The sequence below is a fragment of the Anomalospiza imberbis genome, chromosome 3 (assembly GCF_031753505.1).
Source record: "Anomalospiza imberbis isolate Cuckoo-Finch-1a 21T00152 chromosome 3, ASM3175350v1, whole genome shotgun sequence".
NCBI classification, from domain to species: domain Eukaryota; kingdom Metazoa; phylum Chordata; class Aves; order Passeriformes; family Viduidae; genus Anomalospiza; species Anomalospiza imberbis.
In genome coordinates this window covers 95,531,465-95,559,181 of record NC_089683.1, presented here as the reverse complement: position 1 = coordinate 95,559,181, position 27,717 = coordinate 95,531,465, and the positions used below count along the sequence as shown (strand labels likewise).

Sequence of the window (27,717 nt, the reverse complement as noted above, 5' to 3'; positions counted from 1 at the left end):
ATTATATGTTATTTGTATTGCTTATTGTAATTACTTTATAAAAAGATCCTCATCTTCCAAATGTAGGGTTTTCAAAGGCTGAAGAGCAAAATCTGGCATCTCTGCTTCTGCACTGTGCACAGCTGAGAAATGGCATCCAGCAGATCCAGTGTATTAAACAGGTACAGTTTCACTGTTGTTAGTGTGGCTTTTGGTAACTGAGAGCATGTCCTGTGCACTGTTAATGCAAATGCAGCTCTAAATTAAACTTCGGATGTTTTGTACATTCCTGGAAACACAGAAAAAGCAGTTGCACATGCTTCAGGTAGAAATGTAGTTCAAGTACTTAATTAGCAAGGGCCACAGTTACTGAAAATGGTGGAAGGCAAATGACACCAAGTTTACTGTTTTGTGTGGATTTGTTTTGTTTTGTTTTTAGGGGTGTTCTTGGAACATTATTTGAATTTGAAACTCAAGGGGAAATGGTGAAGAGGAGAGTTTTGTGCCATATGCTTGGATGAGAGGGAAGTCTGCCACTGTTAAAAATGATATATCTAGAGTTTTTTGTTCATCGTATGTTCTTTTGATTCAGATTGTGCCATTGGTGAAACAGATGGATGAGAACTCTGCTGGTGATCCCATGGTTAAAGCTTGTTTGGATGTTTTGGGAGAGATGTATTTTTCACTGGGTGCAAAGAATCCTTTGAAGAAGGTATTAGCAAGGTAAAAGATTCAGTAGTTAACCTTTATTTTTTTTCCTTTTCCTTATCTCAAAGTCAGTAATTTGTCATTCTCTATAAATTACTGTAACTTAATTACTGAAAATTTGCAGTACTTAGTGTGTACATATGTACTGTTTTTCTTTCTAAGTTAAAAATCTTAATTATAAATAACATATCATTGGATAAATAACTTCAAAGTGAAGCATCGTTTTGGCCTATTTCATTATTGGGAAGACAGCATAGTATGTAATTAGCAGTTTGAACTTTAAAATCCAGTGTTAGAATAGAAATTTAAAACACAAAATCTCAGCTTTGTCAAGAGAAGATGGCTCAGAGGAATCCTGACTAAATTGTGGTTTCTTGTGCCTATTTTTATTACTATTATTTTTTTTAATTGCACAATTATTGCTGTATTTCTTTAGTGAATTCTTTATAGCCTTAGCATTTTTTAAGATCTGGTGCTGAGCTGCCTTCCTTGCTTTGTCTGAAAACATTCACTATCCCTCTGAGATGCACGGCTTCCATCCTGGATTTGGTTGCAGCCACCCCAAAGCTGTGCACCCCTCTGACAGGTTTTCTAGCTGCAAACTGTGAATGTGCATGTTAATTTTGAAACAGATTATGTTTTCATGCAGGAAGAAATATCTGTATATTGGAGTTTTAGCTGACATGGATTTTGGTGCAGTGGATGTTAGAACACCGTGGGAAAACCAAAGTAAATGTGTTGTTTGTTCATGTTGCAGCTCACTGAACGGTCTTCCCGGACATTTGATAGTGCCAGCTGTGCAAAGCTTTGTGTGCTGCCTTCAGAAAGAACTGCAAACCACAGATGTGTATTTGTACAGAAAAGTGCTGGACAACCTTGCTTCCTGTATGGAGGACTTCAGCTTAGGTACAGTGACATTGAATGTTCTTCTGGTTAAACCTGCTCAGCACTGGTGCCACACCTGATAGTAATGTTTGCAGTTAAGGTAAAATAGATAGTGCTAGCTAGTACTCAGTACTTAAAATTTATTTTCTTTCTTCTAGGTAGAGCCTGTATTAAGAACCTTTTTGAAGAAGGTAAAGTCACACTTTTAGTAAAATATGCTTCACTGCAGGTTACTGGGGGAGGGGTGTATGTGGAGAAGTGACATGAAGTAGGCATGAAGACCTATCAGAACTGATTTCCTCCTGGTTAATTTTCAATAAACTGCTATCCTTACGTGGTACTTTTTTGTGAAAGACAAGACTTTGATTTATACCGTTAATTTCCAGGGATCAGTTTTGCTTTACTGGGCAACCCTGATACAAATCTGAGTACCAGTGAGCAATTGCGGTAGGGAGAGTCAGTATCTCACAGGATTAGGCCAAGTGGGTTGGAAACTTGTTTTGTACCAGGCTGTTGCAAAACAGTTTGAGATTTTGTTTTAGCATTGCTTGTGTTTGTCTATACTGAAATACCAGTTTAATTTGTTGGTGGAATGGAAGAATCACCACTCTACGGGTAACTATTCATTGTAGCTGGGTATGTGTGATGTATTGAGATGTATATGTGATTGCTTTGCTGGAAATTTTCTGTTCTATTTCTCTTGTAAGTAAATTTATACCATAATTATTTTCACTAGTTCTTCAGTTTCTGCAGAAGTTGCTGCTTGACATACAGGAAGAAAACAGGCAAGTGAATTCAATAGAAGCTCTATTTTTTTTAATTTGGTTTTATTTCACTCTTGCAAGATAATTTGGTTTGGTTTAAAATATCACTTTGGTAGCCATACACTGATAAAAAATAGAAATATAATTTTACAGTGATGCAGATTTTAAATAAAAACTGATTATTTTGTGGCAATATGATAATATAAGAGAGGTAAGGCACTGATACTGTTAGGGCTACTACTAAGGGAGGCCTTTGAGTTAAGATTTTGCTATCTGAATTGTGGCTAAAGAGTATAATTAATAGATGTAAAATTCAGGTATTTCATGTTCCATGAGTGTTTAATTCAGCATTGATATACTTGACATTTTCCAGCATTTCATTAAGTGAGGCGGGTTCATTGTGGTCCCTCATTCTGAACTGAGAGGAGAAGCGTACTTAATGAAGTGTTTTGTGCACTGAAAATTTAGATATTTTCTGCCTTAATGTTAGAAGGAAGTCAAATCATAGAAATGTCCTTCATATATGGAGAAACTACTTGAAAAATTAGAAAAGAGTAGCACTACATTCTGTTGGCCTTTTTGGAAAGTTTCTGGAAAAGTTGAGCTCTGCTCAGGCAGAATCATGCAAATGAAAGTTCGTCATAGGAACCTGCAGAAAATGTAGCAGAATTTGTCATTTTTGCTTGTTAACTTCATTTTAACAAAGTACCCTTGAGTCTATTTAATCAACTGAAGCAATACATTAGTTTTTACCATTAATTCTATTTAAAGTTGGCAGAATGTGGTTTTCTGGGGATGGTGAAGAATGGTTTTAATTTGTTTTTTGTGTGCTTGCTTGTCTCTTTTTTTTTTTCCACAGAAAGAATCATGGAAATCGTATTGTTCAGGCTCAGCTGATGCACGATTTACTGATAGCCATTAAAGTTTCAATGATGCTTATACAGAAATTGCAAGAAAATATCCAGGGAAGTCTTTGGAAACACAGTGAATCTTCTGTTTGGCAAAGTATGTGTAGTTTACTGAAAAGTTGCACAAACTTCCTAATTGATGGTAAGTTTAGTAACATTCAGACCTTAATATTTTTATTAAATTGTTGTCTTTGTAGTAAATAACCTGTACATACAAAAACTTAGTTTAGCTTACATGGAAACAGCTACTGAGATTAATGGGAGTGAGAGCAGTAGTTGGTTTTTTGGTGAGCTATGACTTGTAGATTGCAGTTTTAGAGTGTACAGTTTAACTTGTCCCACCACAAATACCAAGATTAATGCTGTTATTAATAATTCAAAAACTAACAGAAATGCTTTTGAGAGCTTTTGAAGCACACCAAATGTCTGTGCCTACCAGAAATATCTACAACTCTATGAAATACGCAGTCAGATCTATTTATGGGCACACCATAACTGATAGTGTTTTCTGTTCATAGAGACGTTTTTATGTAGTAGAATTTAACACGTCGGTAGTCTCTGCTACAGCCCTCCTTGCCTTAGTGGGCAGTCCTGTATTTTCTTCTGTTAAAGACATTAGCAGTTTCTTACTACACTGGAGGATAAAGTTATTAATATTTGCTATCCAGGCGGACACTACAGAATTGTGATGATACAACTAACTACAAGTAGCCTAGCAAAATTCAATGCCGTATTTTATAATTTTGCCACATAGTTCTAGTACACAGTGTTTGCTGCATTCTAATGTAAAATATCTCTGCTGTGTAGCAACTCTCCTGCAGACTGTTCAGACTACCTCAGGACTGGCTGTTATTCTCTTTACCAGAGCTATGTATGAACCAGTTGAGGAATTACCTTCATTGGTAAGTGTATTTCTTGGCTGAAGACTGTACAATATCATGGTGTTATCCTGTGCTATTAGTTTTGTCTGGAGGCTTTGCTGATGCAGATACTAGGGCTTGGCAGCCTCTCTATCAGTCCTCAGCTGGAGTATAATCCTTTCTTCTCTCCTTGCTATATGAAGTAATAAGATTTGAGTTTTGAATTTGACAAACACTATTTACAAGAAATCTCTTCAGATCTTCTAAGCTATGCACAAAACAGGTTTTCTGCTGTGCTGAGATGCTGTAATGGGTGTGCTTTTGGTCTTCTAGATCAGTGACTTGCTCCTTGGGACAGTGGAACACTCAGGTGTGCCAGTGTGGTTCATGAGGAACTGTGGCGTTCTGTGCACGGCAAAACTCCCCGACTCGGTCCTGCTCTTCCTTTGCCATGGAGCACTGGCTATGCTGGATTGGAAAAATGTCAGCATGGGTGAAAATGGAGAGAAACTATTATTAGATATTGCATCAGTCTTATTGTCTTTGAGTTCAGAGTAAGTTTGTGCTTTAATCTGCGTTGTTTCATGTTTGGGAGAAGAGGTTTATCTTTTTAATTCAATTTTTGCATGACCCCTGTGGTCCTGGTAGAATATCTCTGATGTTTTCGGTGTAATGATACTAGGTTTTGCCACAGATCATGCAATCTTTTTAATATATTCATAAAAACTTTGTAAATTTGAAAATTTTAATGATGTTGAATATATAGTTCTAAGTTTCAGGTTTTTTCTTTCATGCTAAAATTTTGTTTTCTAACATGAATGGGATAAATTTATCAATTCCTTTATGGTAAAGTGTGTCAGTATCAGTTCTTATGTATATGTAGACTGATAAACTTCAATTTCAGGACATCATGTCCTCTCCTCCTGAAAGTTCAGAGGAAAGCAAAGTGTGCCAGTGAGTGGAATACTTGAAGTAAGATGAGTTTTAGTTGGTTTTTTTTCTGGCTGCTTGCATCTAAGGGCCCACCAGTACTATTGGATTGGAGATTAAAATGTGTATTCAGTTCAACTTTTGATTGTACCTTGGAGATCAATTTTGTGATCTTGTTTTTGCACATAGGATACTCAGTTTTGATGGTTTTAAATGGCAATGAAAAGTTTTCCTTACATTTTCAAAAAGCATGCAACAACCTAATGCTGCTCAAATGTTAGCAAGTGCATAGTAATTTTTTTGTTTTATTGTTGTGGGGCTAGTATGGTTTTTTTCCCCATTGTTAGGAATTTAGCTGCAACCACTTAATGGCACATCAAGTAACTAAGCATGTACTTGGCAACATCCAGTTGAGCACTTCTGTGTTCATTCATTTTCCTCCATGAATGGATTGAGTCTCCTAATCTGTTTTCATGTAAGGTAAATGAATGTGATGAATAGTTACTCTGAAATACAAAACAGGGTTTTTAAAATACTTACAAATGAAGGTAATGAAATTTTTTGTTTGTTCTTTTTAAAAGGTTAAAAGAATCCAGTGTGGCAACATCTTTGGCTAGAATCCTTGCTATTTGGACTAATTCAGCACTGGCTGCCCTTGTTTCAGCCTCTCCAGCTTTAAAAATCAAACTTAATGGGAACTCTGATATAATTGGGAAGCTGCTGGAATACATTTATACACACTGGGACCACCCTCTGGATGCCATCAGACACCAAACCAAATTGATATTCAAGAATCTTCTTCAGATACACCAAACTACCATTGCTGGATCCAATGGAAAATCAGACCCATTCTTTGCAAGGCTGATAAAGCATTTACTGAGCTTGGATTGGCATGTAAAAGGGAAATATGCTTCTCTTGGCTGTCTGGTGGAGTGTGTGGGCACTGAAAACATACTGCAGTTGGACAGAACAATTCCAGTGCAAATCCTGGATGTGATGAGTGATCAGTCTCTTGCACCTTATGCTAGTGATCTTCTGGAAACCATGTTTACAAATCACAAGGCCCATTTTACTTTGAGTTTTCAGGAAGGCACCTGGATTGACCGGTGGCACAACATCTGGGTTTCTCCTCTTCTGCTAATACTGTGTGAAGGGAGCCATGACCAAACTACTTATATAATAGATTACTATTTACCAAAATTGCTCAAATGTAACCCTGACAGTCTGAGCTACATGATAAGAATTCTTCAGGCCTCTGCAGATGCTAATCTGGGTAAGAAAATAAACTGTATTTGTAGTTATGATTGGATTAAAAAAAATAATCTTAACCATGTGATTTCTGGTCTATTATTATTGTTAGAATTAATTTGGGAGAAAAATTCCAGATGCTTATTGTTGCTATTAGTATTTCAAGGTGAAAGCCGTAATAATTATAAGTGTGTCTTAGTGCCATGATCAAAATCCTTTTGTGGGTGCCCTATGGTTCTCTTGACCAGGGTTTGTTAAATTTCTGTATTTCTACTAATTTTCTTTTATTTCTTACACAGGTGTGTCCAGTAACAGATTGTTTTTTCTTGTAAATATGTAGATAGAAGATTTATGATTCTCTTGTTTTGAAGTAATTTAGTGTGACTAAAATATTGGCTTGTGAGACCTCACAAGGTCTTTTTTTTCATACGACATGTGAGATGAAGCTTTTGGGGAACCAGGTGATTTAGAACTAGTTTAATCTATAGCAGCACTGTCTTATGGGATTTATGGAGTAGAAATAAAAGGTAGTGGGTCATGTGTTGAAAGTATTGGGAGTTTCTGACAAGCACTGCAAATAGTACATTGCTTGTATTAATCAAACAGTAATTATTACTGGTTTTCATTTTCTTTAGGCTCGTGCAGTACTAGAGGAGCTCTTGGAGCATTAATGGCATGCTTGAGAACTGCCAGGGCCCACGGACACCTGGAACTTTCAACTATCATGAGCAGTGGTCTTGTGTCCACTGAGTGTATAAAACAGGGTCTAGTTCATCAGCACAGCCAGGTAAAGGGACAACCATTTATGTATCCTTTGAATTAGAATTATTGTTTTGATCCTGATTACTGTGTTAGTGTTGTATTAAAACAAAGGTGTCATTATAGGTGTCAGTAACTCTTTTTGTGGTGAACTTTTAAATATCTTTCAGGTTTGCATTGATGCTTTAGGTTTACTTTGTGAAACCCACCGTACTACAGAAATTGTGTCTCTGGAAGAAATGCAACTAATTCAATTTTTTTTGATGTACAACTTGAACAACCAATCTCCTTCCGTAAGGCAACAGATCATTTCTCTGCTGAGAAAGGTAATTTCAAACTATGAGCAATGTCTGATGTGCCTCTTCTGTTAATTATAACACCATTTTAAAAGAAATAATAACTATGTTGTGAAGTTGCTCTTTGGAAAGAGTAGAAGCTCTAAGACCAGGAGTATGCTTTATGTATTACCCAACTGAATGGTATTAAGTCATCACAGGCATGGGTGGCTTAAACAAAATATGAAGTGGCAGAGGCAGGGTAACTTCATCGGTGGTGGTGGGTGTTGCTTGACCTGTCAGCACCTGCACACTTTGCCAATAACGAAGCAATGTGCCCTGGAATCAGTAGTGAACCTTGTGTTGCCTTTGCTGGGGCCTAAAGCTGTGCTTATGTGGACTTGTAAGGACACCTCGGGCAAATTCAGTCACTTCATCACCCTCAGAAACCTGATCTGGAATACAAAGTAGGAGAACATTCATTATGATGTGGCTGTGCCATTACAGTCTGCAGGGAATGAGTCTCTCCATCTGGTGGAAGTTGTTGCCAAAGTCACATGTAGCTCATGGATAAAATGAGGAACCATGTATGTATAAAGAACATCTTGGAAGATGTTAATGGCAAAAGAAAGTAGTGTGGAAGGAGAAAAGAAATAATTTGAGAGGGGGGAAAAATACGGGAGTCAGTTTGGCAAAAACAACAGAGAAATCCCATCTTTTTCTTACCTGGTGCAGACTGAGGAGCGTGAGATGGAAAAGTCGTGCTAGATGGGAGTGTGATAAGAAAGGAAATACTATTTATGGGTAGTAAAAGAGGTAGAGGAAGCACTTCTGAAGTGAGTCAAACTCTAAGAAACACTGAGACTTTAGAAATAATCTGCATTGTGTTTTTTTATGGATGAACACACTTCCACAGAAAATGAGGTAGGAGGAAAGGCTTGGCATGAATATAAGGAGGGAGATGGAAGAAGATTTTGGAGAAAAAATTGTTCATGAGAGGTGGGAAGCAAAACCTTGGGTTTGGAGTGGAGATGGAAGGATCTGATCTATGTTATGCTGTATGCAAACTTCCTAAAAATTACAAGCAGTGTGATTTGGAAAATAAGCTGAAAATCTGCCTTTGCCTTATTTCACTGTCAATGATTCTTGTCTTACCTATTTTTTCTCTCGTTTTAAAAGTTACTTTGCAGGATACAAGAAAGTTCTCAAGTACTTTATAAATTGGAGCAAAATAAAACCAAGCAAGAGTTAGTTGAGAAGTCAACTAAAATGCCTCCTTTGAGGATTTTGCAGCAATACAAAGTAAGTAGGCTGCTAGAGATGCAGGTCATAGAGGTGGTATAGCAGTTCTGAGAGTTCATTGTTGCTGAACACCACTGGGTCAGTTAGGCTCTGTTTGTGTGTTAGGCAATAGTGCAGTACAGAAGGAAAAAAGCCTGTAAAGGCAAACAGTGCTGTGGAGCTTGTCCACTTTGATGTACTTGTGAAAGTTTATTTTGACTAAATATGCTGTTTTTGATGAACTGAATGCCCATAGGTATTTGGAGGGTGTCTTTAAGATAACCTTTATTGGTTCAAACAAAATTTATTTTATGAGGGATTGCTCTGTGCGTTGAAACAGTGGTAAGTGAGGAATGGCTAGAGATGTACCTCAAGCCAAAAAAAAACAAAACAAAAGGGTAAATGTCCTGTCATCTGTTGGCCATTTAGTAGTGAGCTTTAAGTGATATGTGTTACTTGGACTTAAAATAGAGACCAGTTGACCTTCAGTCTTTTTCTAGGTCTCCAGAATAATCAGTGAGTGAGAGAATGAATGACAAGAGCTTTAGCATGAAGACTTCTTTTGTATTTGTCCTTTTTATCTATTTAAAGGCTCACATCATCAGTATCTTTGTGTCAATCTGTTCCTTGAGTTCTGCTGTTCTTGGTCAGCTAATTTTCAGGATTAGATACAAGGGGTGTCTTTTTGTGGGCCAGGGGAAAGGAAACTGTTGTATTTAAAAACCCAAATGATTGTCCAGCCTTCACTGTACTCTAAGAAACAAGAAACTGTGTCTGTACTGTGAATGTTGGCCTCCTGTTTTTCCAGAATTCACTGTAAGGTCATAATTTTTGAGGTAAAGCAGAATGTCCTGAGTTCAGTTACTTAGGCTTTTGTTTGTTGGGCAGCAAGTACAGGGTCTTATTTTTTTTTCTTGTGATTTTTTTTTTTCCCCCCCCAGGATTTCATGTCATCTGTATGTGCCAGACTTTTTGAGGTATTGTTTCCTGGTTCATCACACCCAACCAGGTTTTGTGCACTAAGTATTTTGGAATCAATAGCAGAAATATTTTCTGTTCCAAAAGGTAAGAAGTCTATAAATTAGACTTTAATAGACTGTAGGAATGGGAGGTATTAAAGAAGTATCTTTTATGCTGGCTGGTCAGTTTCTGGCAAAATAAAAGGGTATTCTTTCTTTAAAGAAATTAGTTGTCTAAGATTGAAGTTGATTTTGAGAGGAAATAAAATTGGCATCTTGCTAAATAATTTCTCAAAACCCCTTGATAAATGAACACATTAATGTTATTATTATGTATTACTGCTTTTTTTTAAAAAGAGAAGGTTATCCTCAGTTGTTTATAATAGCAGCTGAGAATTTTATAAATTGGTCATTACTTATATAAAGGTAATTCAGCTGTTGTGTTCTGTGCTGTATTATGGTGCAGTTGTTAACATCCCCAAATTTCTGCCTTCTTTACAGCATTAAGTCACCAGAATTTGCAACTCATTTATATCTAAATTAAACCAAAACAAATTGTGGCTTACATTTTAAGGGATTATTCCTATGATAAAATAACGGAAAACACCAAGTGCCAAAACACACTGAAGCTTTCAACCTCTTTTTTGAAAAGAATTATTTTCTAATATTACATACTTACAGGAAAAGAGTTTTTAAACAAAACAAAATAAAGATTTTTTTTTTAATGCTGCATTTGAAGGGAGTAAATGGGATTCTGTTTTTGGTAGTAAGTTATTTTCTAAGAGTATCACTAAGAGTAATTTTTTAAAATAAGGTAAGCCTTTTTTATTCCTTACAATGGGAAATATGTTATTTTAAGACCTACTAAGAGAAATAATGTTAAAATAATAATTTGGCTAAAATTGAATGCTTCTTTTATTATAGCAAAGCAGAATGTGAAGAGAGTGCTTATTCTAGAAAGAGTTACAGCACAACTATCTAAGGCATTAATTTCTTTGAACAGGCCAGGCACAAGTTTTCCAGTTGGATCAGGAGATTGATTCTGCTCGTGTCCAAACTTTGATCCAGTGTTTTGCCAGTACTTTTGAGGAAGTAAAAATTCTGGCATTTAGACTTCTGATGAAACTACGTGATGTTGCATTGAATTTACAGGTATGAACTTGAAGAGTTCAGAGGGAGTAATTTTGTGGCATGGTCTGTAGTATACCAGGTGCTTGTGTTAGGAACAGAGCAGGAATCCTGAACCTTAGAAGCCAGTCCAAGTTGCCTGCAGTAGTGTTCATCACTAACACCTTCTGTATATTTCTATACAGCTTCTGCTCTTACCTAAGGAGGCTTGTTTCACTAATGGACAAAGGAGTGTGGGAAATTAATTGGGTATGACTATGGACTATCAGAGAAATAGTTACTGCAAGCCCTTGGCTTAGCTGTGACTTCTCTTTGTAAATGATTGAGGCATTTTGACTTGGTTACTCTTGTACTTTTAGGAAATTCAGCTCCCTGTTTCCTTTCCTTTCTAATTGATCTCAGGTTTCATTATCTGATAGATTTTTTTTTGATTTCTCACTAATTTTGCTCTTTGAATTGATACTGATTTGTCTGTAGTAACTTGATGAAAATTTATTTTAAAATTCATTAGTACAGATGAACAAATACTGCTACCAAGTAAACTGTGCTTCTCTTTAATGTCCATTAGCAGATAAAACACATTAACGTGAAAAAAAAAATTCCTGTGAGGTGCAGTGTAATTGAATACTGCTTTATAAATGGCTGTCCCCATCCTCAATGTCTGTGTAATCGTATCCTTGCTAAATACATGCACATGCATGTTTCCAGTGTAAGGTCATCAGTGCACAAAATAAGTGTTTTGGAAGAAATATGTACCAGCAAACTTAATTAAAAGCAGGTTCTCAGATTCCAGGGTGGTAAGAAGCTTAATTAAATCAATCTGGAACTCAATTAAATGAGAAATATTACTGCTTTGGATTTTTTTTCAGGGTTTTGAAAATCTAGATCTTCTATTCCAAGCAGCAATTGATCTTAGCACAAGCACCAAGCCATACGATTGTGTCACTGCTTCATATTTGTTAAACTTTTTAGTATATCACAAAAGACTGCAGCACATTTGTTTAGGAAAATGGCTTGAGCATGACCCCCAGATGGATACAATCACATCAGTGAGTACAGTGGAGAAAAACACTTTGGCAGGTAAGATTTTGGCAGAAAGGTTTTTTTATATTTGTTGAAAGTGTGCTGCTTTTCCATAAGGCTTTTGGTAGGAGGCTTAGTAAGAGATGCTTATTTTTAACAGGATTTTAAGTACATTTTATTTTGCTGATAAGAAACCATGTTCTTTAATAAGATTGTATTCTAGTCCTGTTTGTCTTGAGGCTGTTGAATATTCTATAAGATGGCTTTTGTCATTATTTTGACCAGTGACATTTGAAAGAGCTATGGAGGCCCAAGCAGCGAGTCTGGTGAAGCTGAATGCATAAAGGGCAGGGAAGAACCCTCTGCTTCCACTAAGAGCTCATTCACCCAGGGGAAAGGCAGCTGTAGTTAGTCCATCTTTGTGTCAATACTCGATGTTTGCAATGCTGCCCCTTGGAGCTCTGTTCACTTGGCCCCATTTTGCTGTGTGATTTGCAGTCCTGTGAATACACATCCACAGTAATGAGGCTTTGTTGACATACAGAATATTTTTGTTTGGTTTAGTGCCCCTGGATGAAAGATGACAGGGCTCTACATCTGGCAGGTTTGGCAAATTTGTTAACCAGGCTTTCTCTACCTTAAGTAATCTTCAGTGAAACTAAAATACTTAAGTTCATTATTTGTAATAAAACATTTTATATAATTAGCAGTACTCACTATTCTATACCTTTTTGTGCCATTCTTGGCTTCTCTACAGATGCCTGTGAATTCTTTCTTGATATGCAGTGAAATAACAATTTTAAGACATGGTTGTGGTTGTCATGAGTAAAGAAAATGTGTGGGTAACCTCATGTCTCATTGCTCTGGGGCATCTGCTGCTGGTGGTGATCCATGGTTCTTTGACAGGATCTGTAATTTGTTACAATTCTGGCACTGAGATGTCACAAGCTATAAATAGAATTAAAATAGGCACATATATCCTTGAAAATTGGTCAGGTTGTTTAGTGGAAAACAAAGTTCAAATGTGTAATCATGAATTTTTGCCTTTTAATATTCTGCTGTACTCATCATTGTATTAATGTGGCTGTAAGGGTGAAGTTTGACTTGCAGTATAGAGTAGTTAACTCCTTGTGACTTCATCATGAGCTGTGTGATTATCCCTAAGCATAGGATGTAGCTTTTCACAGCTGCCATTTGTTTCAGAGAGACAAATAAAATTGACTATAACAAATACTGTTGGAGTTCAGGTGACTGAAAATCAATGGTAACATATATTTCAATGACAAAAGAGGGAAAAGTATAATAAAGGAAATTGCTGTGCATATTCCATTGAATTGTTGTGTACACAGGTTTTAATTCCTGTTTCTTAAAGCAGATTTGTTTCTTAGAAAATCAGTATATGAATGTGCAATTTAAGTCTGTGCTTTAAAATATTTTAGTTATCAAGCTTTTGTTGGTTAATGTTGAAGAAGAAATATTCCAAGCCAAGAAGTCTCTGCTTCAAGCAGCAGCATCATTCCCCATGTATGGGAGAGTGCACTGTATAACTGGGGCTTTGCAGCAATTACCCTTCAAGTAAGTAAAACATACTAAGTAAGTTGTAACTCTATATTTTAAGCAAAACATACTAAATGGAAAGCTGTAACTCCCTGGTAAAGTGCAGTGGAAGAGCTGTTAAGGAGAACAGGAAATCATGCAGTAGTATTTATAAGGAAATCCAGTACCTGTGGCTTTTAGAACTCTTGCTGGCTGCTGCAGTATTTGATACTTCCTTTGTATGTGTTAAATTCAGCCTTAAGACTTTCCAATCTCTAGCCTATTTATAATTTTAATAAATATTGTTGCAGAAGTGTTTGTAATTTTGGTTCTTAAATATAAAATTATTTTTAATCCATATTGTGTGTTGGTTTTTGATTCTTTTTTTCTTAAGTAACTTGGCGCTGGTGTCTGAATGGAAGGAAATAGTGACCAGGCTCATTCTGATGTCATACAGCCTCTCTGCTGTAGTATCACCAGTAGTACAGAGCTCATCTCCAGAGGGTCTTATTCCAATGGACAGTGATCCAGGTAAAGAACCAAACAGAATCCCAAAAGAATTATTTTCAAATCTGATGCTCCTGAAGGTCTCTATGTCTTGTAGGCATTCAGAGCTAGACTGAGCACCCCTCCCTTTCAGCTTCTCATTTTATGTCATAATTTTTGGTCACTCTTTTAATTTCTGATAAAGTTTTCTGGACTTCTTCACTGGAAAACCCACAAACATTTGCAGACTGTATTGTTGCATCTCTTTCAAAACACAGGACTGTAAATTCAGGTTTTTTTCCTTGATCTTTCTAACCACCATAGAACCTTATGGGGTTTTTTTAATACTTAGAGCTTTCTTTGTACCTACACACCCAAATCAATTATGTCAGTATAAAGAAATGGAAGTAGAAGACAAAACTCTCTTAAATATCCCTCTTGTTTAATATACAGAAAGTGCAGGTCGCCTGCAGATGATTCTGCATGAGATACAACCACAGGACACAAATGATTATTTTATGCAAGCAAAAATTCTGAAAGAACACTGCGAAGAAGAATCTGAAAAGCTGGCTGACCAGAGGCCAACGAAAAATATTTGCATGGAAATGAGAGGTAAATCCAAGGCTGTATAAGTAAGTAAATCAAGGTATTTTTAAAGAGGTGTTACTTTATGTGGATGATCAGTTGGAAATTACTTGCTTGTGTAATGTTTCAGTTCTTACCTGTCAGAAGCTATTTATCCATGGACATGGCTTTAGAATCTAATTCACTGTGCTTCTGGAAGATTGTGGTTAATCTCTCTTAAGACACAAGTGAAAATTAGTTATTTTGATATTAGCCTAGAGTCTGTTGCCTTAACTGCCCTGGCCAGTTAATCTTGAATACCTTTTCTATCAAGCAATGCTTCTAATGTATTTCTTGTTGAGAAGTGTTAGTGTGATTTTCCTCTCCAGTGTACATGAGACTAGTGGAGACTATGTTCATGCAGTACAATTTGTTGCATGAAATTACATAAGCAGAACTTCAGCTTGAAAGATTCTGGCAGTAAAATGTTAGATAGTATTTGTCTCTTTTAATCAATAGCAGCTATGAAAGAGAACCTTACAAAAATAAAGAAATTGTAAACTTTTCCATCTTTAGTGTAGGCCAGAATATATTGATAGAATGTCCGTACATTTAAAAATTTAATAGTTTATGCAAGCTTTTGAACTTCCTTTCCCCGGTTACTTTTCCTTACGTTTGAAATACTTTGGTGGGGCCGCATGTTTTCATTCACGAGAAGGGGTAGGCACGTGCAAGTGCCGCACTGGCCACCAGGTGGCGGCGGCGCGTCACAAACACCTCTTCCTTCTGGGAGGCGCCGGATGGATGCGGGAATGAGTGCCTGCCTACGAAGGTGCACAGGTTTGTTGGGAATGAGTGCCTGCCTACGAAGGTGCACAGGTTTGTTGGGAATGAGTACCTGCCTACGAAGGTGCACAGGTTTGTTGGGAATGAGTGCCTGCCTACGAAGGTGCACAGGTTTGTTGGGAAAGAGTGCCTGCCTACGAAGGTGCACAGGTTTGTTAGGAATGAGTGCCTGCCTACGAAGGTGCACAGGTTTGTTAGGAATGAGTGCCTGCCTACGAAGGTGCACAGGTTTGTTGGGAATGAGTGCCTGCCTACGAAGGTGCACAGGTTTGTTGGGAATGAGTGCCTGCCTACGAAGGTGCACAGGTTTGTTGGGAATGAGTGCCTGCCTACGAAGGTGCACAGGTTTGTTGGGAATGAGTGCCTGCCTACGAAGGTGCACAGGTTTGTTGGGAATGAGTGCCTGCCTACGAAGGTGCACAGGTTTGTTGGGAATGAGTGCCTGCCTACGAAGGTGCACAGGTTTGTTGGGAATGAGTGCCTGCCTACGAAGGTGCACAGGTTTCTGTTGCTGGGTGTGCGAGTAAATAGGAATTGTGACTGAAACACCTCTACTCTTTAAAGCAGCACTTCTCTGGTAAAATATTTATACTACTGCTTTTTTCAAGTGCAAGAAATTAAAGCATCTGTTGAGCAGGCAATTAGGGTCAACAAGATGAAATTATCTTTTGGGCAGGCAAGTTTAGAATTTTTTTCATAGTTGTGTTTTGTAAGACAGGCTAAGTGAAGTATAAATTACACACCTACGTCTGAGAACCTTGAGTTACACTATTGCATTTGTTCTCTTTTTGTTTTTAAGGCGAAGACAGGCAAGCATGTGACGTCACAGCTCAAATGGTTCTTGTATGTTGCTGGAGAAGCATGAAGGAAGTATCTCTGCTCTTAGGGACACTGTGTAAACTTTTGCCTTCACAGACTACATCTGAACCTTCAGAGGGGTTGATTACTGTAGAACAGGTAGGGAAATAATTTTTATAATAAAACCTGCAATTTCTTCTTGGATGGTGGTGAGGCAAAAGCAGTTTTCAGAATTTTTTTTCCTTAAATCTGTGTTCTGTTTGGGAAAAGTGGGTTTCAAATTTCTTCTAATTGCCATGGTGCAAGGGTTTTCTTTGTTATACTTGGTTATCAGTCCTGTTTTGATCCAGTGATATCTGTAAGAACAGATAAATGAAGAAATTATTATACATTACTAAAAACCTCATTCATTCTAATTGTATTGGGTTGTTTATGAGATGTGTGATGTGTTTAGGGATACCAGTGCCTGCCTGCAACCGTTCTGTTGTCTCTCTCTCAGGATATATTAGTCACTAATTGAATTGCTAAAAATTTTCTAAACTGACTTCATATTCAAAGTCTCTTTTGTGTCATTTTAAACTCTGAATATTGGGATTCTGCTTGAAGCTCTTCCTTAATTAGCGTCAGAGTCAAGAGTCCTGAAAGTCAAACATGCTGACTAGTCCTAGCCTTGTCTTCCTTCTATCCATTGTTATGAATAATTTGTATGTAATGTGATTGTATCTTTTTCCTCTGATTTTTTTTTAGTATGAGAGATCAGAAATGCTAATATGCCATCTGGGTCTCTTGCAGAATGTTGAGTTCAGTGTTTACAAGAAATTAGATTACCACAGGCATTTATTTGGGAAATATTTTGAGTTTATTAAATTTCTGTTTTAATTGATGACCTTTTCATTTACATATGTTTCAACAAAACCAGTTTGCATAGAAGACTGAAATATGAAAGACCAATTACTTTTTAACTTCTTTTTCTTTCCAACAGAAAACAGTTACTTTTTCCTTAGGTGTTAGAACTTCACATTTTAAAATAATAAATAGTATTATATACTCCAGATTTTATTTCGTATCTAATGTTGTGGTGCCATGGAAATAGTGTTGGTGTCTTTATTCTTGCATTGTCTCCAGTCCTCATGTTTTCATCAGGTTAACAGCTGTGCTTGTATTGCTGCCGGGGTCTGGAGGGCAGATGAGAGAACAGATATGCATTTCCACCATTATGTTCCTTAATCTGCACCAAGTCAGAGGAATTGGTGTTTCAGAATGAGTCAGTTCTAACTACAGCATCTCTCTTTTTGGAAAGCAGACATTGATAGGTGCTCTTTCAGAAATAATACATTATTAAGGAAGGAGTTGGACTTCCATCATCTTGTGGGTCCCTTCCAGCTCAGGATTTTCTGTGATTCTGTAAGGATACATTCTTTCCCTATAGATGCCTCTTCAGCTTGTTAATGCTTCAGATGTCTTCCTGTACAACAGAAGAAGAAGAATGCTAATGGATGAGAAGTCAGTTTGAAATCCTGATTTTCCTTAGGCTTGCAAGGAAATACACAAAGAAAACTGCAGGCATTTTTCTGTACGTTTTGTAACTTTGGGTCATTACCGTGTGTTGTACAAAAAAGGATTTCATCAGAAATGACAAAAAATGTCACTGCCATAACTGCTAGGGCTTCAGACTTAGTAAACACTTATCACTTTTGACAAATAAGCAAATTGGATTTTGTTATCTTATTAATGTAGAACTTCTATTTCAAGTTGCCCATTCTTTTTCTTTGTCTTGGAACTATTGGAAGAGATTTAAGAATACAGAGAAGGAAAACTTTGAGAGAAACCTTGGTCACCTTGCCTTGAGCCAGGCTAAGTAATTGTTGAGAAAAATCTGGTAGCACCTCTTGGCCAGTGTGTGTCATGCTGTTGCAAATCTTCTTGTTGTACCATGCTCCACATCTAGGTCAATAACTATTAAATTGTGCCTTAGGGGATCGGTGCTCTCTTGGATGAATAACTTACTCACCCAAAAGATCACAGTGTTGAATTTGCTCACAGTCTTTTAATTGGTTGTACCTGCTTTTTTAATGGAGCCTGCAGATGGAAATACGGTGTCTTACAGTGCTGGTGTGCATTAGGAAATGGCACAGCAGAGCTGCTTCCTGGCAGGCAGTGTGCTGCTGGGGGGCTACTCTTTGCAGCAGTAATGCTGCCTGTTGTGCTGTGTACCTGTGGGGGACAGGTTGGCAGGGAGACAGCTCCTGCATGATACTTTATTGTTGTTTGTAGGAAGTTGGACAGATTTGCACTGTGCTTGTCTTTTGAGTAGGAGATTGGGTTTACGTGGCAGTCTTCAAAACATCAGCTATTTTACATGGTGGCCTTGCCTTTAGAAATAATAGACATAGGTAGTGCAGAGAATCTCTTTATTCAAACGCATATTCTACTTTTCATTTTCCATCTGATCCTTAAAGTCCAGAGATGGCAGGCTCAGAACTGTGCCTGTTAAGAAAATCAATATAAATAGTATCATGTAACCACCAGAACAACATCTAATGGACATTCTGTAGATTTTTTTTGTCATATGACATGCAAATCATGAGTGCTCCAAGTTGGGAGGAGCATTTAGCTCTTCCTGAAACTTCTGTTTATCTCACCTGGAAAGTTTTAAGACAATTTTAGGAGATAAGCTTGCCAGAGCTGTGTGCCACAGTGAAAAGAAACAGGCAGCAGAAGTAAAGACTGAGTTGTCCCACGGCCTGTATTTATTTTTTGGAATATCTTTGAGAGAATTTATGTCTTGAATACCCAGATTCTTGCCCTCAGCAGCAAGTGTGGCCCTGTACATTGCTGATAGTTGAATTAGTAAGGTTCACCTGTTACATTCTAAATTTCTGACCAAGAACTGAGTTATGGTAGTGCTGCTTCTAGCCTGTGAGTTCAGTTTGATGCAAGCTTCTAGTCAATGTGGCTGTTGCAAGAAACTCAGAAGTATAAATAGTAAAGCTGGAAGTTATGTGACCAAAAAAAAAATTCATGTGAATTCTAGAAGCGTAAGTGTTGTCCTGGGACAGGCTGGTAAATGAATTTACATGTGTATGGATTTCTTTATTTGGTTTTGTTTACACACCTGGAGAATTGCCCCATCCATGGGTCAGTTCCTTGTGAATAAAGGGCACTTACTCCTCTTTCTTGGACTAGAAAGCTGAAATGAAACCCTGTAGCTGCATAAGCTACCTTAAAATCCACTCAGAAATAACTTTTTTAGCTCAAATATCTCAAATTATTGTGTGTTTCACATTAGGTGAGTTTTAGTTGCAGGAAATATGAAGATGGTCTCAGATTTTTTTTTTTTTAATTATTGCAATTTCATTACTTGGGTGATGCAAATTACTTAACAGGAGGTTGAAAAACCATAAAGGTAGATATGACATTAACTTCCCTGGCAACTTAATTACTTGTCATACTATTAAAGTATTAGAGTAATTGTGTAAGTAACAGAACAAGCAGAATTTTATAAACAACTTGACATGATTTTATGCATATTTTTATATAAAAGGTTTAAAGAAACTTTTACTGGAGAACTTCTAGGAAAGACTCCTGAAGTGAATTTTGCCCATGGGTATTAAGTATGTGCTATGCATTTTAAACAAATTATGTGGGAAGTTTGATTTAGGACTTGAAAGTTGATGAGAGCCAGAAGAAAAAAATCAACAAACAAGACAGCCTATCCTTCATGGAATGAGATTATGTGGATCTGTAAACTTCCAAACAGATTTAAAAGCTTTGTGTTGTAATAGAGCTCTAGAAAATAACTAAGTGAAGTTTAGGTATCACATTTAAAATTTTAATGCTTTTAAAAATAGCTCACATTGCAACATCATCTTCATTTTTAAATTGTTTCTAATGGTCATCAACAATTATGCAGAATTCTGGAATGTTAGAAATTTGTATTTATATGTATTACGTAATCTAAAGTAGATTTGTTTCCCTTCGGTACAATTTTTGGAGTTTGAATTTCATATCTTAAATATTTTTTAGACATTTTTTTCTGCTGTCGTGCTGTAGTTGGCATTCTCTTTGGGGTTTTGGCAAGAGTGTCGGCAAACAAGAAGGAATCTGCATTTGTTTCCCCTGAAAATCAGAGTTGTCCCTTTTTCTCTTAAAATCGGAGTATGTCCATCACAGACTGATAACCAATTTCACGTCCTTTATATTTTTGGACTTTTTGAAAGAATATAGACCTACCCCCTTAACCTTAAAAAAATTAGTATAGTATTTATTATCATTACAGTAAGTGACTGTTTATTATAGCACCCCTGCTTGCTTTTTGCTTTACCAGTTACCTTTCCAACCAGGGGGAGAACTGTTGCTTTGAACTGCAAAATATTTTGCATGTATAAATATTATGTAACAAATATGTACAAATGGCTTAGTAACTTATTCTTTCTTTCTTTTTTAGGTTAAAAATATTGGTGATTACTTTAAACATCATCTGCTGCAATCAAGGCACAGGGGTGCATTTGAATTGGCATATGCTGGCTTCGTGCAACTTACAGAAATGCTTTCCAGGTAGAAGATGGGCAACTTACTATGTTTTTAATACAAGTTTTAACAAGTTTTGGCATCGACCCTGAAGCTGGCTGTGCAGGCAGATCCTTGCTTTCATGTGGATTTTATTTGAGTTTGATGTAGGCATGATTATGACAGTTACATGATGTGTGTGACTTGGACTACAATACTTATGGTTAGCGATGGTGCTTAGGCATTGAAAAACGATACAGACATATAATGATTGCTGCATTTTTCTTCATTTCTGACATGTTAGTTTCCTGAACAGCTCTTAAAAACTCTTGGGAAAAATAGGAGAGTAGAGTTCTTCCATCTCACTCCCCTTTTCTGGTCATTTATGAAAATGTATGCCAGACTTTTTGCTTTAGCCAGGACATTTTCTTGGAAGCTTCTATTACCTGTCACGGAGCTGGTTATTGTGGCATTTGGAAGACTACCTGACAGTTCATCACAGGGTGTGATATGCACTCTGGCTTTTTTCTTTCCCCTTGTAACTTTATAGTTTCCTAGAAGAACTAAATGAACAGAATTGTCCTGAGGTCTGGGCAAGATCACTGAAATTTCCATTACATGCTTAACTACTGATTTCAAGTGCTGGTTATGTTTCTTTGTGGTATATATCCCATCCACGTTTTAATAAGACAAATTAAAATTTCTGCAGACTACGTAGAGTTTGGTGGGTTTTTTTGTTGTTGGGGTCTTTTTTTTAATATGAAAGACTAATCAGATTTTCAATTTGAAGTACCTGTATTTTCACACCAATGCTAGGTTAAGTAAGCAATGTTCCCCTTTTGCCCCATGTCAGCCAGTTTGAAGTACAGATGTGTTTCTTCATTTCATACTGGAAACAGTTCTGATGCTTTTAGTACAGACTGCTAGCTGATCAGGTTCACTGATGTCCCCTCAGAAAATTTTCCCAATAGAGCTGGGGCTTGGTCTGTGCTACAAGATCCTGGGTGAGGCTGCTGCCTCTGTGTGCCAGCACTGCTACAGTAATGGTGTTTGACACGTGGTGGTGTTGATTCTGTGTGCCAGTGGGATGTTATACTGCATGCCATGACGCTCTTGGTGATCTCTCTCTCCAAGGTACATTATTTGCTTTCAGGTGATAGCAATCTGAGGGATTTCAAATTGGTTTGAGGAGTTTGTTGAGCACTCCCACAACCTTGCTTTACACTTGGTTGTTGACTCAAAGAGGAAAAAAATGAAATTTATTTCTTATCTTCTTGCCTGTCCATATATTTTACATACACTTGGTTAAACATTGGGGTCTTCTTCTATACCATGAAAACTTGGTTCAGAAAGTTCTAAGGTGATGTAAGTTTTCTCCTGTCAATGTAAAGAGAGTGTCTGGCCATCAGAGTAATACAGTTAAAAAAAAAAAAAAAAAAAAAAAAAAAAACAACCAACAAACAGACCTTTTATTACCATGAGTCTATTTGGGAGGAGAAAGGAGATAATCCAAGCAGGTACAGCCCCACTGGTCTGATCTCAGTCAGTATACAGGACTGTCTTGTAGCAAAGGCAAAGTAAAAAGCAGGGAATAATGGAAAACATAAAACACACAGTCAGTTTATAACAGACTCACTGTTTTTCTTTGATTTTCAGTTTAAAATTTCTTTTAAAAGCTGAGGCAAATAGAATAGAGCAAATCTACTCAGACTATGGAAAAGTTGCTGATGTGTTTGTTGCCTCTCCTGCTTTCTGCCATTGTATTTAATGGAGCTCAGTCCACAGCAGACTTACGCTAGGTTGAAAAAATGAATAGCCAAGCCCAAGAGAACTCTGCTTGCCTGAAAATTATTCAAACAATAAGTGATATGTATGTATCATCCAAAGCAAAAGCTCTCCAAAATTAAGGAAGCTTCCTCTTCTGAATTAGCAGTTGCCTGTTACAATTCTTTTGGTTATTCATACTGTCTAGCATTTTTAAAGTTAAGATATTTCAAGCAGAGCAAGTGTTCCTTTGGGAAAAAAGATTTATAAGAACTGGAGAGCAGCTCTGTGGAAGTACATTTGTTTCAACGAAAGACAATATTTTCCAGGAACTACAGGTCTCAAGGCTTATATTAGTATTTAAAACAAAGAAGAAAGGAGACTGATACCAGAACAGGAAATGACTCTTTGATTTGGGACTCATGGGATATGAGGAATATTTTGAGACTCTCCTCCAAAAGGGCTGAATTAAGTCTCGGTGAATACAGCTGCCTTACAGGTCTGTTGATAGTCACAGAGTCTTTCCATGTCCCCTGCTGCAGCTCCATTCTGCAAGTGAATTTCAGCTGGCCTGCCTCTCTCCATAGCTGAGAGGCTCATGGGCAGTCTTGAAGCATGTGTGTCAGAATCTGTATTAATTTACTGCTGTGTTCACAAATGCCAGAGGAGAAAGCTTTTGTCTGGGGCAGCTTAGAGTAATGTACAGCTTAGCATGATACCTTGTTGAACAGGATTGAACTCTAGATGTGCAGAAGCATCCCCGACACTTGAATTTGTTCTTTATGTAAAGCACAGTGAAAAAATCTGTCACTAAGACTGTGCCAGATCCTTTTCCCAGGCATCCAGTTGAACATAATCCTTCACTTATTTATTGCCAAGCACTTTTTTAAAACTTTATGCTGTGGTGTCTTTTATCTGAGCTTGCTTTTAGCTGCACAACCCTTAAACACCAGTCCTTATAAGAACCAAGAGCAGACTTTTTTTTCTAGACAGAATGATGGTATTCAGACCTGTTTGAGTTAGTGGTGAAAGAAAAATATTTCCTCTGCAGAGGTTTCTTACAAACCTGATGAAATTGATCTGTCTTGAAATTCAGATGTAAATTGCTGAGTCTGCTCTAATATGCAAGTTACCATTCTTCTGTTTCCCTGCTGATACTCCTTCTGGGAGTGTAGTGCTCCCTTTGTCATGCCTGCTTAATGTTGCCTGCAGCTGCACCTTCAGAAAATCATACAGTTACATAACAAGCAACATTCATGTCAATGAAATAAGGGATGTTTTTAAAAAGAGATTTCCTGTCAAAGACCTAGAGAAATGAAAAATGCTCATTTGGTCTGATAACATGGTGGTTCAGGCAAGTCAGAAATCTGTTTTAAACTTGAAAACTTGAATCTTCTGTAATCCTTATTGCTCAAGCAATTTCTCTGTCCCAGATGACATTTTGCTTGCTCTGCATTTCTTTTATTCGGTGATCTCTTTGCTGAGAGATCAGGTAGAGTTCTGGAAATCTGAAATGGTATAGCATAGCTCTAAAGTTGCAGAATGCAAGTGTAAGGTTTGAGAAGAGTAATGTCATACAGTGCAATGTTTTTACTTAGGAATAATTTATTTTGAACACTCTCAAATGTTTGATTGGAACTTAAATAGTGGTGAGTGCTGTTTTAGGGGCTGCAGTGAGTTAGGTTCATAACAGTTTTCTAGAAAGCTGAAATTTATTAAAAGAAAGATGAAAATCATGCTTTTATTTTAAAAATGTTTAATCGGTCAGTGTCAGTGAAAATTACTTATCTGTACCTAGTCAGTGTCTGATCTTCTGTAATATTTCTTTTGGGGAATGCTAATTCTTTGCAGTAAACTCTGCTTCTATCTCATTTTTATGCTCTGAAGTGACTGTTACTCTTTGATTTCCCAGCCTGCTGTGATCTGTCAGGAAGACCTGTAAAATGGAAATACCACTAATGGATTTTCTAGTGAAACTTACCAAAATTATAAATAACTTTTTAGCAAAAGTATAATCACAGATGTGAAGGCAAGAGTGTTGAAGGGAGAGAAAGAAAGTGGGGGAGAAACACTGCTCTTATATATTGCGATGCTTGTAGTGTTAGGAAATACATGACATAAGGAAGTATGAAATACAGTGTTAAGGCACTGCTCAGGTTGAAGGTGTATTAATTTTTAACACTGTTCATGTTTTCCTTCCTTGGTGTGAGAGATATGGGGTAATGATACTGTCTGAAATTTTGAAGCCACCCAAGGTTCTCTCTGCTCTGCTTTTCCAGTAGAGAAACCTCGAACCCTTCTCAATGCACCTATATAATCTGGAAAATTTTGTTTCCTGTAGAGTAGATGGTACGAAAAGGAGGATGCAAGTGGAAGGACTTCGTAGTTTCAGAAGAGTTGTTCTTAAAAGCAGACATATAACTTGAATAATAATGTGTTTTTGAGGTTAGATTCTGGTCTCAGAAGTACCAGGGGCAGTATTGTGTCTATAAAAAATGGGAATCACATTACTTATGTGAAAAAGAATAATACTGCAGGCCTGTTGAGAGAGAAAAAATGGTGAAAGAAAGCCACATTTTCCCTAGATAGGAACTGCTTACGGTGATTGGAATCGCTGAATTCCGGATATACATGTAGAAAAATGCTTCTGGTTATGTGGTGTTCATGCCACAAGGCACTCGCATCCAGGAAGGCCAAATTGCAGACTGACCCACTGTTAACACACCATTTATTTCAGATAGGAGAAAATACAGATCTGTGACTTAGGGAGAGAAGTTTAGCTTTAACTTAGGATTGCCAGGCTTTTGTACTCATTGATACTGACCACACAAAGGGTTTGGGGCATTTATGAAATTGTTTAACTCACAGCTGAACAGACAGAAAATTGTGGATTACACTTAATGTACTGCATCTTTTAAGTAATTTGTGTATCAACTTACTATGTTATATTTTCATTATCAACAATATTTGTTCTGGTAAAACTAATGAGTATTTCATTCTGGAAAATGACATTTGATCTTGAGGCTTTAATTTTTTTCATTTTAAAGCTTTGTTATTCTTAAAATTTAGGGTCACCTGCTTCTTATGACAATATTCTTCTTGCCAGACCACAAGGAGACAGAGCTTTCAAATGGACGGGAGTAGTCATCTCCATTGCAAAGTCAATAGTCTCTAATGTTTCTAACTCTACAGCAGTAACTCTTTCACCTTCTAATAAATAAAAGTACATTGGTGGGTGACTGAACAAAGTAGAATTACTTGTGGCAAGATCAAAGCAATATGGTTTTAAGGGAGTCTGAAGTTTATTTGACTTGAGTATGCTTCTCCTCTTTCTACTAATACTGAGAGGAGAAAAATCCCTCAGTTTACTTAAGGCTAAAATATTCAGTGTGCTACACAGCAACTTTGGAATATTTCCTAATGCTTTACTTTGTGCTCCTCTGCACCCCAGCAGATGTAGGTATTTCTCATGGGCTGTTCGTGTTAATACTAAGATAACATCTGAAGAGAGATGGGCACTGTTCTCTCTGTGATTGAATGGAGACATTTAAATTCTGCTTAGCTAGGGAGGTAAGACTAGGTGTCTCCATTATGAGAAGAAGCAGATTTTGCAGAATGTGTTGATGTGGATGAAGAGAATGGCAAAGTTGTGTCTTAACTGCTGAGACTTGTGGAGGAGATCCATAAGAAGTTTTGTGCAGTCTTAATCCTAGAGTTGTATCCTCATTCTGTACCCAAAAGTGAGCAAAGGAATGCATCCTGTAAGTAGCAAAGGCAAACACCAGCAAAAGAAAGAGAGTAGTTAAAGAAAAGAGAACTCACTGTGAGTTTCCAGGTTACTCTAATTGCTTCTGTCACAGGCTTGGGGCAGGAAGTGCCTTTCTTTTATGCCATGGTACAAGGTCAGGTATCGCTTGTGAAGCCCAGTTCCTCTTGAGCTCTGGACTGGTGGTTTGCATTCTGACTGCCCTTTTGAAGAGGTACTGCCTTTAAAAAATGGGGAGAATGCTTGGCAGCAGTATAGGAAATGTGGAAATCCTTCAGGAATTACTGAAGAGTAAAAAGTGTCCTGTGTCTTCTGCTGACCTGTCTGACACTTCTGTGACCTCAGGTTTCTGCATTACTAATTTTCTGGGTGTTTTGTAAAAGAAGGAAAGGAATGTTTCACTGCAGATTAAAGCCCCATTTTTTTCTTCACTGTCAAGTTTTTAGCTAATATAAATTCTTGTTTTAATAAGAGGAGGATGAAGAAGGGAGGAATATATGCAGAGCTTCCATTAGATTTTGGTTTTCACACCAGTATCTGCTGCCTTTTACCTTTGCTTTTAAATTCTTTATTTCACTCACCCAGATAGAAAACTTGATTCTAGTCTTACCCTAAGGTCTCACTACTTAATCATGAAATTAATTGTAGTTTATATTTTTAGGTAAGGCAAGTCCTGCATGTTTGAGATAATTGCAGTTGTATTGCCCATAGTGATGAATTATTTCTTCTACTCTGAATCACGTGTCAAACCAGTGTGACAGGTTTTAATAACAATGTCCTGTTAATAGGAATTTTTTGTAACGATGAATGATCCTTTTGGAACATTGACATAAGATTAATGGGCTAGTGTTGCACACTAAATGTGGTACATTTTATTGAACTGAACAGCACCAGTAATTGAAGTAGACTTGAGTTTTTCCTTGTCCTTGGAAGTTGTTTGCTTTCAGGCAATGATGAGTTTTATAACTGCAGAGGAGGAGTATTTGATGATAGGAGAGCAATTTAGGTGCTTTGCAAAAAGTTTGACTGACTTAGTATTGAAAAGAGCACTGTGTCTTGTTTTTCATTCCTTCCATTGCTCTGAGGTTTGCAGGGTTATTTACATAATGTGTACTTACTTTGAGGTTATAAACACCAGTTTGTATGGTTATAAACACCGATATTAGTTAGTGTAAGGGGCACGCATCAGCTGCTATGTGGCAACGAAGATATGAATTTGTGAAGTGTCACTTCCTACACAGTGGCTGATGTGCATATGTCCTTGTCTTTTTTCTCCAGAACATGGTAATAATTTTTGGCAGAAGAGAATTATTGCAGCAAAGCACAGAATCTTGTTTTCTGTTCAGTTAAATTTATTTTGCTAGTGGCACTTAATAAGTAGGGTTAATATTATTTGTGCCAACACTGGAAAAAGTTACAGTTTTGTTTAAAATTTATCTGATTTCATAATAAAAATCTGTGTCTGTGTTTGGAGATGTTAACATACAGTTACTTCTTAAGGTTGCTAAATGCTTTCTTTGACTTTGTCCTTGTTTTATTCACTTGTTTCATGTTTCTTGTGTATCTGTTTGATGTAGATGTAACAGCGAGAGTCTGCACAAGATGCCAGGACACTGGCTAAGCTGTGTGTTAGAAGAAATCAAATCTTGTGATCCTTCTTCCACACTGTGTGCAACCCGGCGGAGTGCAGGAATTCCATTCTACATACAGGTACTGTATTTACATCAGAATTGCTGCTGAT

At 37.2% G+C, this 27,717-nt stretch overlaps 1 protein-coding gene across 3 annotated transcripts in view; it reads left to right on the top strand.

Moving 5' to 3' along the window:
- The window catches only part of THADA (THADA armadillo repeat containing), a 154,694-nt gene that overhangs the window by 2,640 nt on the left and 124,337 nt on the right, over positions 1-27,717 (top strand). For 2 of the 3 annotated variants that reach the window (XM_068185845.1, XM_068185848.1), the window contains 21 exons: positions 67-161; positions 572-702; positions 1,445-1,593; positions 1,731-1,763; positions 2,309-2,357; positions 3,196-3,386; positions 4,052-4,146; positions 4,438-4,658; positions 5,616-6,307; positions 6,918-7,069; positions 7,212-7,367; positions 8,496-8,618; positions 9,539-9,662; positions 10,560-10,708; positions 11,554-11,764; positions 13,147-13,282; positions 13,638-13,774; positions 14,183-14,341; positions 15,939-16,096; positions 20,385-20,494; positions 27,554-27,686. In XM_068185845.1, the coding sequence (XP_068041946.1) occupies positions 67-161; positions 572-702; positions 1,445-1,593; positions 1,731-1,763; positions 2,309-2,357; positions 3,196-3,386; positions 4,052-4,146; positions 4,438-4,658; positions 5,616-6,307; positions 6,918-7,069; positions 7,212-7,367; positions 8,496-8,618; positions 9,539-9,662; positions 10,560-10,708; positions 11,554-11,764; positions 13,147-13,282; positions 13,638-13,774; positions 14,183-14,341; positions 15,939-16,096; positions 20,385-20,494; positions 27,554-27,686 (3,404 nt within the window). Of the gene's footprint in view, positions 1-66; positions 162-571; positions 703-1,444; positions 1,594-1,730; positions 1,764-2,308; positions 2,362-3,195; positions 3,387-4,051; positions 4,147-4,437; positions 4,659-5,615; positions 6,308-6,917; positions 7,070-7,211; positions 7,368-8,495; positions 8,619-9,538; positions 9,663-10,559; positions 10,709-11,553; positions 11,765-13,146; positions 13,283-13,637; positions 13,775-14,182; positions 14,342-15,938; positions 16,097-20,384; positions 20,495-27,553; positions 27,687-27,717 lie in introns of all 3 variants that reach the window. The other variant, XM_068185846.1, reaches the window with a different exon arrangement.